At 35.9% G+C, this 19,270-nt stretch overlaps 1 protein-coding gene and 1 long non-coding RNA gene across 2 annotated transcripts in view; one reads left to right on the top strand and one right to left on the bottom strand.

Annotated features, from left to right (window-relative positions):
• Window positions 1-19,270, bottom strand: part of LOC111872672 (muscle M-line assembly protein unc-89) — a gene marked incomplete at its 3' end in the record, with an annotated part of 150,842 nt that overhangs the window by 2,973 nt on the left and 128,599 nt on the right. The window contains exon 39 of the mRNA XM_023866777.2: window positions 1,502-1,627. Within this exon, the coding sequence (XP_023722545.1) occupies window positions 1,502-1,627 (126 nt within the window). The remainder of the gene's footprint in view (window positions 1-1,501; window positions 1,628-19,270) is intronic.
• On the top strand, window positions 8,413-14,698 carry LOC117282963. Its single transcript, XR_004513931.1, has 3 exons — window positions 8,413-8,729; window positions 12,071-12,114; window positions 12,512-14,698. It is a non-coding gene; the product is annotated as an uncharacterized LOC117282963 (long non-coding RNA).

Raw genomic sequence — 19,270 nt, 5'->3', positions numbered from 1 at the left:
TGGCGCTGTCCCCCCCGCCGCATCACTGCTGGTGTGGGGGGGGCTCGGATTTCGCAACATGTCACAATATATATACTGTACAATGTGGGGGACATGACAGAACCTTGTGGCACCCCTGCATGTATATCCCTTGGCATAGACATTTCACCTTCAACCAGGACTTTGAATTTTCTGTGAGAAAGAAAAGGGCTAATAAGCTTGATCAGACTGATTGAAAATTTTAAATTAGATAATTTATATAGCAAGCCAAGGTGCCATGTTATATCAAAGGATTTTTCAATTTATATATTTATTTTTATTATCATTATCATTTTATTATCATTCAACAATCCATACATACAGGTATTACAACCATTTGGATAAGGATCATTCATCTATCTGTTCTGGTTCATAACCATTGGATATAGAAATGGTCAGAAGAATTGTCCAAGAATATCACAGAATATCACTGGTGACATGATCCATAAGCCTCCTAAATTGAAGCATTGTTCTGTGACACTGAATCAGAAGACTGAATTACTCAGAGATGGTTAATCTTATGTGTTGTATAAGATAAACTCTCATACATAGGAATATAAATATTTTCATTTTTTAATTTTACAAATTTTCAAGTACCATGTAATAAATTTAAATTATAAAATATAATAACCAAGAAAATATACTGAATGCAGCATACTTCTCTGTATCAAAAATAAATGTGTTAAAAGGCAATGTTTAACACTGGCAATGAAGATATGTTTTGAGGATACTAACAGAAAATTACTATAGATGTGCACATCACATGAGCACACATATCTTCACTTTTCCTTACCACCCTCAACTCGTATATATGCATATATGTGTTCAAATGTAAGAAATTTTTTCTTACTTTCAGGTATAGTTCTTTGAGCAAATTATGTTACAAGCACAGTACACTTTAGTAACTTCTATGACTTGAATATCAACAGTTCAACTGCACATTAAGGAATCAATTTCAAATTGTTTCATTTTGGTCCGTTACACTATCACAACACACAACGCGTAAGAAACATCCGACCATAAGCCTACACAACCTCAAGTTGACGCTTCCCATCATCGGGACGAATCAACAAGGAGCCGAACATTTTACTTTAAATGTTTTAAACTTTTAAATATTTTAACACTGACAGCTCAATTTGAGGGCAATTTTCAGATGGAATGCAAGAGTTGTACGTGCATTCAATGCTACTAGAAAGTGTTGTGCTTTTACACTTCGACATCTGTAACAGCGTCCACGCAGTTTACATACTGTGTACGTTAAGCAGCGCCAGTGTTTTCATGTGTTTGTAATACGTGCCTCTGATGATGGTTTCTCTTGAACCGAAACATGTAAGGAAAGTGAGATAAATAAGTGACCTAAAAACACTGTTACACTCGACGGATTTTTCAGTGACAATTTGTAATCAATTTCAATTTTCTCATTTTTAATTTCTAATATTCATTTAGTTAATATTTATTAATTACAGTAAAAATACATACTTACATCCTTTTTAAACAACCACTTTGGTTTGGAGTTGGGTTTGGAGAATACAGCCTCAAATACTACTTTCTTGTCCTTTCCTTCTTTTGCATGTTTGTCTACTAAAGGCTTCAAGAAGGATTCTTGTTTCTAGATAATTGAAAGATCAAACATATCATTTAATACTGTTAATTAAGGTATAGTATACTTTAAGACACAAGAGTAATGAAGATGATGGGCTTCCTCCTAAATAAACGGCCACAACTAACACCCTTGTAGAATCTGAAAACATAACTTCTTGTAAATAAAATGATAAAATATAAGAGACAGATGTAAGAAGAAAATATTCTAAGCATGTAATAAATTAAAATATAAAGAACCACAGAAAGAATAAGAAATCAAAGGAAAGAACAGTGAAGATGGAAGTAATATTTTAAAAAAGTTTGAAATAATGAAAAAATATAAAACATATGCAATGGAAGTGTAAGTGCATATCTTACACCTTAGACAAAGACTGAAATTTTAAAGCAAAGAATCTTTATGGCTTGATAGTAGGTGCAGGAAGAGTCAAATCAAAGACAGCTATAAAAGAATATTGACAAACCTATAAACAGTACCAATACAAGTTCTAAATATACACATTTACCTACTAACTGGATGAGGTTTCAAAATTAAATGCTCTGATATATATTATTACTTTTATTATGATAAACATCTTAATGTAATTATCTGAGAGTGAATGAAGTGTGTCATACCAGTTAAGTTTTGAAGATTACAGTCTTCTGGGATGTGATATCATGTAGCATGGAACATATTTACTGATATTCTGGAGGATGTGCTGTCCTTTTCTTCAGGGTATATGAATATGTTGGACACAAAAAAGTGGTGTGGATGTAGGAAGCATGACTAACAGTGCTCTGAGTAAATCAGTAGGCAAAAGAAGAATGTTGTGAAGAATAAAAGGCTTTGGAAAGGTTGTTTCCAAGGGTAGAGAGATTTGGAAATATAATGGCTCTAGGTGAGACAGTGAGAGATACATGGAAGTTTGGTGAGGCAGAAGAAAGGTCAGTTTCAAGAGCAGAATGGATGGGAGAAAGGACATAACACTAATGAGGGCTGATACAAAAGGGAGAACAGGGAGAGATGGAACATGAAAAAAATGAAGAAGAGGAGGGACAGGATTCACTACACAAGAGGGTACAGGAGAAGGTTCTAACAAGGGCACCATGCACTGGATCTAACAAACTATTTTTGGAACAAAATTAAGGGGGATCCTACAGTGTAGGTCTCATAAGTAAGGAAGCAGGTAAAATGTTCCAATGATGTGCTTTGTTAGAGACCATTCTCCTTCTTCATGTTATTGGGCTGGAGCTCTAGCTCAGTTTCCTTCCTGATAACACATCCATTTATATGTGTTTGGTACAAATGATTTTAATGCACTGAACTTAGATATATTCTCAGTCCATGATGTGCTCTGTCATCTCTGACTCATCTGATGATCCAGATGGATATGGCAACAATGCTCCTTGACCCTGGTTTCAGTCAAAAAATCAGTCTGTTTAATGTAGACCTGATAAACTTGTAGAGGATACTGTGTGCTCTTGGTAAGTTACCTATACATTAAGACCTTGGTGTTCACACTGCCTCTACCTAAAATGTTTAAGACTGATGTCAAAACTTACAATTTTACATTTTATGACAAGTAAGTTTATTTTATGATATGAAATCTAAGTTTCAAAATAAAGCTATATTGGCTAAAAGACACCTGAATTCCACTTGATAACTTCCCCGAACATGTTTTCTGTTGCAATATAGCATTCAGACTTTCATTGATTTGGATAACAGTTCACTCTCCATTAGCCCAAATTAGTGAGGCCTTACTGTATTTATTCTGTCTTCCAACATTTTAATTTTTTCATCCCTCCCCCCAACTCTGTTCTCTACATTAGCTCCCTGCTGATGTTTTGTCTTTTCTGAGACCCATTCTGTTCTTGAAAAAGGCTGATTTCTGTATACTGCCCACTGGTTCACCCAGTTCCTGATTTCTCTATCCCGGGAACATAACTAATTTAAGGGCCATATATTCTTTTATTGTTCTCCTTTCTTCTTAGTGAAACATCCAGACACTAGCATTTCCTCTCCTTACATCAATACCGGGGCACACGGTAACATAGTTGGTTGAGGCACTATGCTACAAGCCGAAAGGTCGCGGGTTCAAGTCCCGATGAGGTCATTGGATATGTTTCAATTTACCTAATCCTTCCAAACACAGTATGGCCCTGGGGTCAACTCAGCCTCTAACAGAACTGAGTCCCAGGAATATTCTTGGAATATTCTTGGGGGTAAAGGGCAGACGGCGTGTAGGACTGACAGCCTTGCTGCCATCTATGAGCTGATTGTCCAGAATATGGGCCTCCTATGGGCCTCCACGGCCTGTTACAGGGATACCTTTGCTTTTTTTTTTTTTTTGCTTTTTACATCGATATCATCTTTTTGTCCTTGTCACATTCTTCAGTCCTGAAGATAAAGGCAGCAAATGTCTCCAAATTGTCAACAAAATATGGCAGATTACGCTACATCACATCCCTGAAGACAGGAAACTTCATAGTCATTCCTCTGGGAACCTTGAATCTCACATAATAATTTTTTGTTCCATGAAAAAGCAGGTAAGAGAAATTGTGTCTGCATACATTGATTATTATTATTATTATTATTATTGTTAGTAGTAGTAGTAGTAGTAGTAGTAGTAGTAGTAGTAGTAGTAGTAGTAGTAGTTAGTAGTGGTGGTGGTGGTGGCGAGGGTATTTTTTTATTACTCTACTATTATTATTTCCTACCCTAAATTAATGGCATTCAAGAAGTCGGCTTATGAGATCTGTATACTCTTGTAAAAGGCATCAGTGAATGCAAAACAAGAACTGACTAAAAGACTGAAATTAACTCATAATAAAATTTCTGCAGTTGAATGTGGTTACCATCGAAGTTTTTCCCAACAAGTGGTTATAAAATTTACAAAAACAAATTTAGACAGGAAAAATTTTACTATATGTACAAAATAAGTTCAGGAAATATATAGTTTTCAGTTTTAAATTAAATATAAACTACATTTTATGATCTGAGTTACTATTATAATTATGAAGGCACTTCTGCTTATTACAAATATTCGTTATATGAACTAAATTTGGGAAGAATACTGAAATTGGGTGGTCTTTGAATTGCTAATAAATAATTAATAATGAATGTTTAATAAACATGAGGGAGTATTAAATATCAGCTTTGAGTTCAGTGAATTAAAATAAAACAGACCTTTGAATATATATGAGAAATTTGAAAAAACAATTAGTACATAAAAATGAAACTCAAACATGGATTAAAATATTAAATTCATATTCTTACTTCCGTGTTCTTTTGAGAAAAAAAAAGCAGGTAGATTTGCAGACTTTCCTAATTCTTGAACTGTCATAAACTATGTTATATTACTGACATGTCTTTTCATACAGACTATGGTGTCACAGTCATTGTATAGTTTACAGTATCTCATAAAGACTCCTATAAATTGTTACATGCTTTTCTTTGAATAGAATTTCCTATTTATCTTTTAATTTCAATTTGAAATATCTTTGTTAAAACACTGCTACAAATGCCAGCAAATTTATGAGAAATGTTGTACTGAAAGCATATTAAAATTGAAAGTAAAACCTTACGTTACAAATATTTGCGTAATACAATTATTTCAAACTCCACTTAGTATACTTGAGATATCTAGATACCCTATTCTCAAAATTTATCTCAAGATCTAATTTAGAGTAAGTCTGATTTTGTTCGATCTATACAGACAGCGTGAAACAGTAAACTTATTAAATGCCACACCTGATTACAATTGTTTCTGTATTGACCTGAAATACTAAAAGGAATATTCCAACTTGCTACTTGTTAATTTCAATAATTATCTATGCATATATGAAGCTGAACTGTCATAGTCAATTTAGCTAATCTAATATTATAATATTAAACTCGATGGAGGTAACTTTGAAACGTGACTGGAGTGCTAGTGTTAGTGGCATCTCAGTAATAGTCAACTCTTAGAAATAAGATTATATTTCAGTCAATTTTTGCCCACCATTTTGTTTTATTTCTGGTAGTAAATTCTCTTAAGAAATACCTACTATGTCGAGAATTTTCACATTTACAGTGCAATATCTCTCAAGAAATATATGAACACTTGAGTCATATCCGAACTATATAGGCCTGTACACTCTTTTTTACTGGCATAAGGTCATTGCTCAGACTATATTGTTTATGAATGCTATGCCCATGCTTGCATCACACACTTCACAATTCCAGACATATATCTGAACTTTCTGAGGGTTTTCCTCTGTTTGAGCTACATTGCATTAGTTTCAATTGAGATGTTTTAAATGAAGACAATTAAGGGAAACACAGGTTTTCTAACACTTGAAGTACTAGTAGGAGAGGAAATATTTTCAAGCCATTATATCATGCTCATTCTTGATAACTACTCAGAATATCTGTGACAGATTTAAATCATGAGTGCATACATTGTTACAAGATGCATGTAGTATTGAAGATAATGAATATTAGCATTTAATATTACATAAATATTAGACTTATACTGGAACATCATCTGAATAATGACCAGTCATACAAAATTTGGTCCTTCAGTATGCATTTAATATGTATTAATAATAATATGTTACAGAATACAAAAAACTGACTTCTTATAATTTCACTGTGTGGTTCCTCTTTAAAATTGTATATGTTCCTGTAAAAGATGGATCTTTGTAATTTGAAAATGTTACCAGAATTTTGTACATTTATGTAACATAACAGCAAAATCAGAGCATAGTCTGAAGGTCCAGTCAACACTTATTAAATCATTTGGGTTAGGTAACTTGTTTATGACAGTGAAGATATATGTCATGTTACTAATTAACACACTGTAACAACAATAACACATACAGTATACAACAATGAAAGATAATCAACTACGTAAACATATATTTTGATTATTACACGAGTTCATATCCTTGTAACAAGAGTGAGAAGAGTAGTCCCTGGAGAGAGCAGCAGTACAGAAGAACAGCAGATGCAAGTAAAGATACATGAAACAAAACTATCTCTAAGGCATATAAATCCAACCTCCATCTTTTCAAAGTGGTGGAGAACTGGCCAATCAGGTATAAGCTCCGCCAAGGATGGTCTCCGCGATGGCAGTTTTTCACTACTCTAGAACACAAGATTAGAATTATAGTATCTGAAGTGGGAGTTCTTGTCACAAAGCTGATGAGTTGTTAAATACTGATATAAGTACACAGAAAATTTATGACAGTACTCCAATATATCAGTAAATAATTTGTGCATGCATTGTGTATAGTATGTGTATTATGTAGTGAAAACAAATAGTCACATTATTAACTACGATTTACAGGAAATCAAAAATAATAAAAGTTAGAAATAAACACATACAAATAAGAACTAAGAGGAATGAATGATAGGAACTTCAATTCTGTTAATACAAAATATTTCTACATTACATGAAGAGTTAAAGAGAATTTAGAAGATGCATGTAAACAGTACAAGTAAATGTAAATCAAACCAAATTAAGATGTGAATCAAATACACGATGTAATAAAAGTGACAATGAACTGAGATTAAAATAATTAAAGTTATGGACAGAAAATAAATTGTAATGGGGTGATTAAGCAACTGTTTAAGTTGCAGAAGCATATGTGATCCTGTGACATTAAATGTTGGAAAATATAAATACATGGTGCGTCAATGAATTGGGCCATTTTAAAAACATCATGAACAGTAAACTATTGCATTTATGAATACAGTGTAAACATGAAAGCATTTGGGTTTTCTCAATTAACTCACTGAAAATAGAAGTCAATTTCCCAAAAATAACATCCAACAGATGGATGACCATTCCACTGTAGGCACTCGGTAAGTCTCTTCCTAAAGTCACTCATTACTCTTTGCCACATCTCTAAGGGAATGCGTTCAACTTCTTCCCAAATTCGCTGTTCAACTCCTGAACTGTGTGGGGTGCTGGAGCTTTGAAAACTTAGGATTTCAGATATCCCCAGAGAAAAAAATCACATGTGGGAAGATCAGATGACCAGGCTGGCCATATGGTGTCCCCATATCTGGAGATAACATGATTAGGAAACAGGTTATTCACAACTGCCATGGAAGCTCATGCGGTGTGGCATGTAGCCCCATCTTGCTGGAAAAAACGTTTCTTCCTTGACTGGAAGACGAGCAAGTCCAGGAGCTAAGCTCTCCAACATGTGAACATAATGTGGTCCAGTCACAGTTACAGCCCTTTCTCACTGATCTTCAAATAAGTACAGGCCAATAATTCCAAACAAAGATACCGCACACTAAAATGTGCCTCTGGAACTGTGATGTGGTCTCTCATAAATTTCTCTGGGGTTTGTGGCTGACCAATAGCGGAAATTTTGCTTCTTAACAAAAAGAGTTCCTGGCTACAGCTCCGGAGCTACAAGATTTTTTTCTGATAAGTAGTTGGTCCACTCAGCCTCGTGATAACTGAGGAGCTATTTCAAAGAAATAGCGGCTCCGGTCTACAAACTCGAAATTATAGACAGTGTCATGTAACTTTGAAGAAGGCCCCGCATTCCTACTCAAATCCCGCGCATAGCTTGTGGTGGGAGGAGTTTCTTAACACTCGTTCTTCAACTTGTCGCCTGTCACTTCTCACACCCTCCACCCTCTTGCCTAAAATTTTTCTTCTGCGCATTCAAGGTTAGTTATTGGAGAGGGTGGGTTTCCCCATGCACTTAGACCTGTAGTGGTCCATTTACTCTTGGCCTTGTTCGAAGTTATGTCACACTTGCTATAATGGCCGTGGGGATTCGTAGCGCTGACCACGCGACATCCTCTATCCGCAAAAGTTGGCAATAAAGTTGGCTTGTTAACAAACCCCGATAAATCGAAGTGAGCTTCATCGCTCATCAATAAGTTGTTAGCATCTTGGTTTTGATTAATCAACTGCAAAAAAGTCCTGCAGAAATCGACTCTGTTTTCATAGTCGTGTTCGTGTAGTGCACGAGTAATTTTAATTTTATTGGGGTAGAAGTGGAGTTCTTTGTGCAATATCCGTCGAACGCCGTCTTCGGACTGCCCGAGTGATGTAACGTGGAGACACGCAGACCGGCTTGGATTTCGTTCAATGGCTTCTCTCACTGCCGCTACATTCTCGAGTGTACGTGCTGTAGAACCAGTAGCCTCAAAGTTTTGAACCCAGGTCTTGATGGCATGGGCAGATGGAACAGCACGATTGCGATGAATACCAAACTCTCTTCGAAATTTACGCTGAGCGATCACGAAACTGTCACCGTTTTTGTAAAATGCTTTCACAGTAAGAGCACATTGTGCTCCACTCCCCGGCTCCATTGCAACTAAAATGATTTGAAGTAGGCTGCTGGGTGGCAGTAATGGCATCCTCCCCACTCCAACCAATCCAGGAATAAACACCGCTGCCAAATCTACAGATTCAGTGACCCACCAACCCACCAACGTCCTTAATATGTGTCTGTATGATGGTGAAAGCGCATGTTTGTGAAGTCCATCTTCCAGATATTCTTTCCAAATGGAGAGGATGTGCTAGAACTATAATTCTTTTTAGATTATTAAGGAGTATTAGAATTGGATATATCTGGCTCAGGATAGGGACCAGTGGTGGGCTTTTGTGAACACGGTGATGAACCTTCGGGTTCCATAAAATGCTGGGAAATTCTTGAGTAGCTGCAGACTTGGCGGCTCCTCAAGAAGGGCTCAGCTCCATGAGTAAGTAAGTAGAATTCCTTCATGCAGTATGTAATATAAGCATAAAAATATCATTATATATTCTTTTATTTTCCTTTGATATTTCATCTTCAGATGCATCATATATCTCCATATCTTCCCAAAGGTCATCGTCATTTTCCTCCTATGTACTTCCTTCTTTCTGATACATTTCCTAACCTGTTGTTCCCATCGCAATCTGTCTTCTGATTCCAAGCCATTTGCTGACTGACACTCAGTCACACGTCTTTGTGTTTACACCATTCTGTGAGGCATAATCATATGTTAGTTTAAGGTCATGACAGAGTTAGAGTCACACTGGAAAATTCCCTTTGATGAGAGGACAGATCTGAACCTTGTTAGAAGTCCCAGTCTCTCTCCCTACATGTGTTTATTTTATGTAAAATTTTACAAATTCTCAGTACAAATATTGTTTCTTTGTTACGATTCCCAGAAGGACAAGATTTTTCTCTTCTGCACAATATCTAAACCGGATCTGGAGCCCACCCGACCTCCTTTCCAATGGGTACCAGGGACTCTTTCACCAGGGATAAGGCAGCTGGGGTGTAAAGTTGACCACTCACCTCCCATCTAGTGGCAAGGTCAAGAATTGTGTAGCTGTACCCTCATTCCCCAATATATCTTCAAGGAATAGTGCTTAATTAATTAAGCACAGGGACAAATTTCCCTCTCTTAAGGTCTCTGTAAGTCCAAGCTTTGTAAAGATATTGCTAAATATTAATTAGCATAGGCTACCACAGCAGCTTCAGTCACTTCTACAAGCTTGATCACTCTTACATTCAAGCTTCTTACATTTCCTGTGTCAGGCTTCATCTTCTCCTTTGTTGTGAATATTTTAATTTATGTTATTTATTTATTATTTATTTCATGACTTGCTCTTATTTCCTGCATAATTGTGTGACTTCCTTTTGTGTGCTTTCATCTTATTTTCATGATAGTTTTCAATCTCCACATTTATGCTCAAGGAAGGGTAAAAGGTAAAAGAGTAAAGTTGTTCCTGTGCGTTCTTAATTAAATACTACACCATGAAGAGGTATGTAGGAGTGGAGGTGTGGAGGGAACTTGCTCCCCGATTGACTAATTGGCCTAGTAAGCTGATGGTGGATTTTAAAGTTTCTTCTCACAAAGAATAAGAAAGTAAGAAAGTGACAGATAAGTTGATAAACATGCATATGATATATTGTGAGCCTGGAAAGCGCAGTCAGTACAGCGACTGGATGACAGAGGGGTCGGAGTTCACGTCCTGGTGCAGTCAAGAATTTTCACTCTTCCTCATTGTTCAGACCGGTCATGCTGCCCACCCAACCTTCTATCTAACAGGTACCAGGTCCTTTTTCCTTGGGGGTAAAGCAGCCTGGGCATGAAGCTGACCACTCACCTCCATCTAGTGCCAAGATCAAGAATATGTGGTTCTATACATTTACTCCCCCATATACCTTCATGGTGTAGTGATTAATTAGTTAACCACAGGGACAACTTTACCTTACCAGTGATATATTATCAAACTAGAGCAATCATGTGTGGAACATTATTTCACGCACTATCATCACTTGGAGGCACATCATATTCATATCCCCTCTCTTCACACTGAAACCTCAAATTTATATATTGTGGCTCACTGCAAGAGAGCCAGAATGGCTTAGGAGATCAGGGTAGATTTCCTAGGCAACAAGCGACGTCCCCGCTACAACGGCTAGCAATCTAACAGTGGAATTTCCACCATTACAAATGAATTGTTTGAAAAAGCTTTTGCATAGCAGCGGGCAAGGTTAACCCTTCAACATGGTATTCCCTATTGAGTCCAAGTGAAAGTCTCAATGTGACTTTGACTTTGACTTGATACTAGTTCAGTTTGTATTTGACCTTAGAAGAGTAGAGTTGCTATTCAGCAAGAGAACAGAAGAGTTCTCATCCAACTAGAGCAGAAGATACTTCACCGAGATTAAGGGGGCAAGAGTGTTGTAACATTGGAGAAGAAACATCTAAAGGATGTTATAAGTGGAGAATAACTGTAAGTGTGTGTAAAAGTGACTGTCCAATAAATTTTCGTTCAAATCCGAGAACCCACACAAAATTTCTTGTCGCGTTGCCTAGCAAACGCACAACAATATATATCTCATGTTGAATAAGAATGATACATTTTAAACCCTTGAGTTTCATTACCTATACTTCCAGAAGTATTTTGGGTGTAATACATAATATGTCATTTTAAATATGTGACTGTCGATGTTATTAACAAGCAGCTCAGCATGTTACTGCTTTTCAATCTTCAGTATTTTGAATTCTGATAAAGTTGATGATTCTGTGTTATCCATCTTTAAAATTTGAAAATAAAACATATTTGTCATGTATGACAGAATATTAAACTCTAATAAAATATAAAATGTATTACTGGTCACCAGAAGGAAGTAATATAGTGTAACAAACCATAATATATGTTACTTTTTACATTTACATAATTCTTTTCCTATGAAATAAATTCACCTTATAAAGTGTATAAATGTCGTACATATGAACATTTGAATATTTTAATTCTTAAATGTTTTCTCTAGAATTTACAAATGCACAACTCTTTTAGAGATATGAGATGTAACTTAAGGCTGCTCGGATAGAGATTAAGATAGATATTAAAGGAACTGTGTGTGTAAACTGAAATGTGATTTCTTCTAAAAAACAACAAATTTCTTTTGTTACTTCTAGAATATTTTAAGATACTATGCTGTATTGCTATTATTTCAGATATGAAAGGAAATCAAAAGAAGTGGAGAAGAAAGATACTAATGGTTAGTATTGGAGTAAATATATGGTACAAAAATAGGTGTAAAATGAAGTATAAAATTTAACCAAATCATTATTTAATGTTTTAATTGTGAAAAGAATTGAATGCATTTCCAAACCTTTAACAATTCTTTGTCTACCAGGTGAATTTAGAACCAATCGGTTATTACTGCATGAAGAAATAGCCCTCTGTTTATGTTAACTTTCTGACCACAGTAGTTTCAAACAGAAAATTATCTCTAATTATTCAGTGATATTACTACTGGTTGTTTACAGTTATTAGTATGGTGCTGACTGAGCCAATGAATGAAAGAAATGTATACACCAAATAAGAATTCATTCCTATATTTTCAGAATACACATTTGCATCTGCAATAATAATCTGCTTCCTCTGCTTTTTAGATTTATACCATCAACTTCATACTTGACTAAAGAATATGCTGCAGAGCATTGTCATTATTGGAAATATAAATTTCTGGCACCAGTTCAAGATTTTAACAGAGCACAACTGCTGGACATGACAGGAGAAATCCACTTACTTCACCACCGCCTTGCAGGACCAAGCCACCAACATGGTACACAGAGTCCCAAAAGGCTTTGGGTTCTGGAGGACCGCTTTGGAGACCAGCACCTTGGTACCACACATATCAGTCAGCTAAAAGCAAGGTCCTAAGTTATGGCTTGGAATCCTTGCAAGAATTTGCCACAGCCATCAAACAGCTCGTCTGCCTGCCCACCAGCCATGCCTTCCCCCATACTACCCAAGGACCACATGATGAATGCGGCAGACAAAGTGTTCGCAGATGGTGTAGAAGACTCTGCCATAAAAATCCAGCTGCTGCTGGAGAAGACAGTGAATGAGGCTCTCAGGCAGGCCCTTGAACTTCAAGTCATGATCCTAGCTGCCAGGCCCCACAAAGTGAGCGCCAGGACATTCTGTGGGAGCCAATCACCCTCACCCATCAAAAAGACAAAAGGCGATGGGCATGCTGGAGTTGTTGAGATCCAGGCCACTTCCAGGGTAGCTGCCCCTGTGGAAGGAAAGCAGAAAACGACAACCAGCGCCGGAATCTTAATGAGAGGCCTGTGAGCAACAGATGGAAACCACCAAGAAAGTCTGAATGGCAACCGGACAGGAGGAATGGCCAACCGTCAGGAAATGAGCGGGGGGCCAACGGAAAAGGGCGGGTGCCGGTGTATGAATTAAGGAAACCTCCATCACATGTTGACTGTCATTATGGAAATGGTCACACCGGGCTGTGTCGATGACAAACCATGTCTCATGCCCATGGACAGGCACAACATTGCCGCCGGATGGTCCAAAAGACAGTCGAACCAATGTTACATGCTGCAGACGGTATCTGGGGAAGCCCTCCCCATCTTGAAGGAAGTTTTCCTGACACTGACCCTGGGGTGGCACCCACTGGAAATTTGGATATTCTTTGCCAATATTACAAATGAGTCCATCTTGGGGCTGGATTTCCTACTCACATATGATGCACATGTGGACCTAGGGCGCCAAACACTGCATCTTGCAGAGAAACAGGTATCGTTATGGAGCCCCAAGTCTGTCATGGCCTTCCAGCCTGGTTGAGGCCAGCGATCTGGTGATACCTGCTCAGTGTGAGGGAATGGTGATGGCTGGAATGGAGAGCCCCATTGGAGTGGAAAATGGCCTAGTATAACAGAGTCCAGGAGTTTATCCTCCTGAAAGACACTACATAGCCAGGACCCTGGTCCAGAACCAACAGGAGGTACCCACGAGGTTCCTGAATGGTACCCATCACTACCAAAAGTTCACGAAAGTATCCTGCTGGCACTCTGGGAGCCAGTCGTGTACTGGTGACCCCATTCAATGTGGAACAACCACAGATCTGGGATACCACGAACTTACAGAATGCACAGCAGGCAGAAGTAGGCGAGATGCTCTACAACATGCAATGCCTTGGGGTTATCGAAGAGTCAAACAGTCCCTGTCATGCCCCATCAGAGGAGAAGGAAGTCTTCCAGTGGACTCCAGAAGGAAATTCATCATTGACCCTGACACAAGTAATGTCGTGATAGGAGGGCTGATCTCCTAAGTACAGGACAGGAAGGAGCGAGTAATAGCCTCCTACAGTAAGACGGTAAACAAGGCCAAGAGAAATTACTGCATCACCCTATAGGAACTAATTGCGCTCTTGAGGACACTGGAACATTTCCGTAAGTACCTCTGCGGAGAAGAGTTCCGCCTGTGCACTGACCACTCTACACTAACCTGACTCATGAGTTTTATGAAAAAGGAGTGCTGTGACCAAAAATGTGTCCCATTTGGAGGAAACCATGTATAAAGTCCATAAAATGTTTTGAAGGATGGTTTGAAAATACATTCCAATGACAAATATAATTGTGTAAAAGAAAGAAGAGCCATAAGACTCAGTTACCTATTACTGAAATGTGCTGATGACATATCTCACAAAATTTTTGTTTAGTTACAGGTTGATGTTAAACTACAATAGGTCAAGATGAAACATTGTTATAATTATTTCTAGGCAGTCATGAGAAACACTGGGTTATAAGAATTCCTGCAACCATAAATAAAATAATGTATTTAAAGGAATAAATTTGTATTTATGAATAATAACAAAGTTAATATCATATACATGTCATATAGAGATTATATGCATGTATATGAAGTATGTTTCATACAAAATCAGACCTCAGTCTTTCTGATGGAAACTGATTGGAGCTGAGGCCAGTCTGGGATTAACACTGCGAGTGAGAATCTTCGCCCACTCCCAGGTCGGGTCACACACTCCTGGTTATCCTGAGTAGTACAATATTTCCCAAAGCTGAGCAAACCATGGGTCACAACACATTACAGCAGTGAAGGCACAAAGCACCTTCACACACACAAACATGTATGCACAGTGTGCGCACACACACACATACTTAAAGTTCACTAGGAACCTCTAGGTCTTAAAAATTATAACATTATACCTGTGTATGTAAGTTATGGAAAGGAGAACTTCAGATAGTGCCTGTGGTGTGAACAGTCAATGCAAGAGGGAGTGTGGTTTGAAGTACAGCATTCCAAAACGTTGTACTAAAGGTAACAGAATATGTATTGGAATGGCTGTAAAGTGTGAAGGAAGCTTGTAATGGTAATAACTTAGAACATGCAACGGGATAGAGAAGGAAGTATGAATTAGAATGCTGAATTTTATAGGCAAATAGATGAAACCGATGAAAAAAAATTTCATGACATCTTGAATAAAGCATCATTAATTAGCTGTTTTCCTCTCTGTTAATTTCCCTTGATTTACAGCAATTAATATCTGTCTTACCCATTTAATTTTCCTGAGAGTTGAGGCTCCCTCATGGTACTTATGGCATCTAGAAAAACACTTTTGTAATAAAAAATTAACCCTGATTAATCCCGAAGAAAATGTTAACATGCCAGCCAGTAGATCATGAAATACAGGGCACCCACATTTAAGGTAGAGGGACCAATGTACTGTTCATGAGGATAGAAGAGGCAAAATGTGGAATAATCCATGCAGATGATGATGAAGATGCCTAATGGAGTAAGAAGTGGTATTCATGTGCTATACTGTACACTGGACACTATTTTTACGCACACCATTACACTTACTATTTTAATGACATGTGATAAGACAGGTGAAATATTTACATTCCCAGAGCTTCGATATACACTTGGTGATATAATATTTCTTTCTTCAAATATGCCAAGTTTTGCCAGTATAATAATTTTCTTTAAAAGTAAATTTGGTGATTACCTACAAAACAGAACTTATTTCCTTACCCATTAATTCTTATAATCTTCAATGCTCATAGGATTCTTTTGCATTATTGTATGAGTTTAAGGCCAGCAGAAAGATTTTTTTAAGGAAGGCTCAAATTGTGTGTTTTAGATGTGTAAATGTTAGTTTCAAAACAAATATCCAACACAGATGGGTGTGTTATAATTATGTTAAGAATCTTACATAGTTCATTGCCAAACATTTCACAACAACAAAAAATAGGAATTCCCTAACAGAGAAATACGTTTTATGGTATATAACCTTGCCTAAGTTTAAAAATTAAGATGCAATAAAACAAACGTTAAGCTATCAATTTACTGATCATAAAATTTAAATGCAACCCAAAACCTTAAAGAATTACGGTTCTCTGGTCTCACTTCTTCCATGCCCAATAAGCCTATCAGGAAGACCCAGTCTGTAGCAGTACCATGTTGCAATAGAATACATGGACTAGCTGCATAATTGGTATTAATTGGAAATGATTACGGATAATACAGCCTTTTCTGATCATTTCCATACTTTTAAGGTAAGAACATCACCAGTATGACAGATTCTGACTCACATTTGTAAACAATAATGACAGATAATAAATATCATTAAAACTTATAATGAAGCAGCTTAATAACATACTCAATAATTTCAGTCTTTCTAAGAATTCGTAATTTTCTTATGATTAGATGTTCAGATTTAAAGGGGTCAATTTTGATAGAATACAAATTATAGAGAAGAAATAGAATGAGAATATAATTTTCTACTGTCAAAACAAAAATTTAAGAAAATAACACTGCCCAGATACGACTTCTCATTTTTTATGTGCTTAATTTTTATGTAATATATTATCAAATTCTCAGTCCCTTTAGAAGAGTTTCTAGTAAAGCATGGTGGATCACTGTGCAAGATATGTATATATCTGCATATGATTTCGAACAATCGTTGAAGATTTTTGTCATTGCATGTGCAGCAAAATTATTTATGAAATGGATTAGATCTGCATAAGCTTTGACATCAAGATAATAAATAATTTTATTATAACCATAATTCTGCTTCATTTACATCATCAATTTAATTCATTCAATTCCACAATTCTCTGAAGTTAATCCAAATCTCTTTCAATTTTTAATTAAAGAGATCATATATTTAATAAACTGAAAATTGTTTATGTTGTATTTTTACCTGGTATCTTATTTTTCCTAAAGCTCTAAGAAACAATTCTACTATGGTATATAATTTTCACCAAATATAACTAATCATGCTAAACGAACATTTTCATTTGAGGGCCAATTTACAAGGAACCATCCTCATAAATTGAACTTAATGAGATTTCAGGATTATAATTTAATGTAAGTTTATTTGTATAGATAATATAAACAATATATTAATTTCCAATGGGGAGACTTAAATGTAATCAACCTTGATTCATGAACATGAATAGGAACTGACTTCAAATTCCTTAGGAATGAAGACAAATTAATAGAATAGTATAAATGCAGATTCTTCATGAGATGAAAATAAAAAGTTGATTTCTATGCTGAACACTTGGCTGATAAATTTAGGTCACAAAGAGACCTACATATTAAGTTCTGAATTTTAAAAGCAAAATTTTAATTGAATGTGATTCATTGATGTAAAGGTCATGATATTAAATTCATATCTGATTGAAAATTAACTTAATTGAATTTAGTAATTCAGTCCTAATGTAACTAAAAGTGCACTTCTTCAAAAAATACATACGCTATGTTGCAAAACTGCAACATTTGTTAAAATGTTTGTTGTTTAAACTTAGAATATGATGACCATTACTTTCACACATATACAGTGTTTTTGCATGGCAGTTCAAAATGCCACGTAAGTTGTGTGCAATACTGGATGGTTTAAACACTGGAATTATGACTTTGAAAAGTGCGCTTACAGAATGGAAGTGTAATCCAAATTTTTTTTTTCCTCCTGTGTAGGTACAGGACTTGAAGCGGGTCAACACCTATCCACCTTTCAAAATGTTATGATATTAATTTCATATTGAAAACCTTTCCTTATAAAATGAAATTTTTAGGTACACTATCATAAATGTTTTCAGTCATATGGAATTAGTACTGGTGAAGTTGGTTTTATTGGGTTTTCTTGTCTTATAACATTCTTAGAGTATATAAATTACGTTAAAATTCATCACAAAATCAATCAAATAATGCTGAAACAAGTATTTGAATGGTGAAATAAATGGTTTTATTTAAATATTACCCCAACCCATGTCATATTACTACACAAACAGATCTAATTCAACCTAGGCAAGGTTCTGGCTTTTAAGGTAACTATTCTGGTCCCTTATACCTTCAGGTTACAGTACAGGCAATAGGAGAAAACACGAATCAGCACATGAATCACAGAAGGCTATGACAGAAATGAAATAAAGTACACCCAAGTGCATGTTTAATATTACATGAAATAGAATGGTTTCATATTTGCATTGATAGGAAAGAGGTGTTGAAATATTCAACACTGAAATTAGACATTGAATTGCTCTCCACATGTAACAGAAACCTGAAAAAGATGCTACAGTATCAGTACATGTATGCGTTATTATGCTGTTGACATATTATTATTTTATTATTCCACAAAGAAATCAATGCACTATTCAAGAATGAACCCATCATAAATCATAAAATATAGATTACTGATATCAATGAATAAATAATACCCAAAATAGTGAGCTTATAGATTGGTAACAACTATTAGGGTATCATACACAAATGCAAGAACATAATATCAAGAAGAAAGCAGTCTTCTGGGATTTGGCACCGTGTATATGTGGTGTTAACCGACGTTTCGGAGGAACATATCGCCTCCATCTTCAGGGTAGAAGGAAAAATATAAGAAATCCTCAAGCGAAGAGACCTGAGAACCGCTGTTGATGAGTTTCTTAAGTATAAAACTAGTTAACCACCTAGACAGCATAAAATCGTTATATTTTATGGTCATTTATTATCTTTTTCTTGTTCTATGACTGCTGATTACAAACTGGTAGTATTTTATACTCAAGTAGTTTTGTGGTTGTACCTCTATTAATTAGCACACTTTTATAAAATGATTGAACTTTCCATGACTTGAGTGTGGTAACAGATGTGCTAATATGGTATTAAAATTTCATTTCATTTTATATAGTGGATAACTTTTTATGTACAAAGTTAAATAATTTGAATTATTTTATCTGTTTATTAATTCAAAATATTATCTATATTTATAATTTTTTAAATTGTTACCTTGTAATTTTTATATTTGCTTGTTAATCTTATATTTGATTTTGACAAAATCTTTTTATGACTGCATGTTTTTTTACTTCCTCTATATCCAACGGTTGTACCAG

Source organism: Cryptotermes secundus, unplaced genomic scaffold (genome assembly GCF_002891405.2).
Source record: "Cryptotermes secundus unplaced genomic scaffold, Csec_1.0 scaffold102, whole genome shotgun sequence".
Classification (NCBI taxonomy): Eukaryota; Metazoa; Arthropoda; class Insecta; order Blattodea; family Kalotermitidae; genus Cryptotermes; species Cryptotermes secundus.
This window is presented reverse-complemented; position numbering and strand designations above follow the sequence as displayed.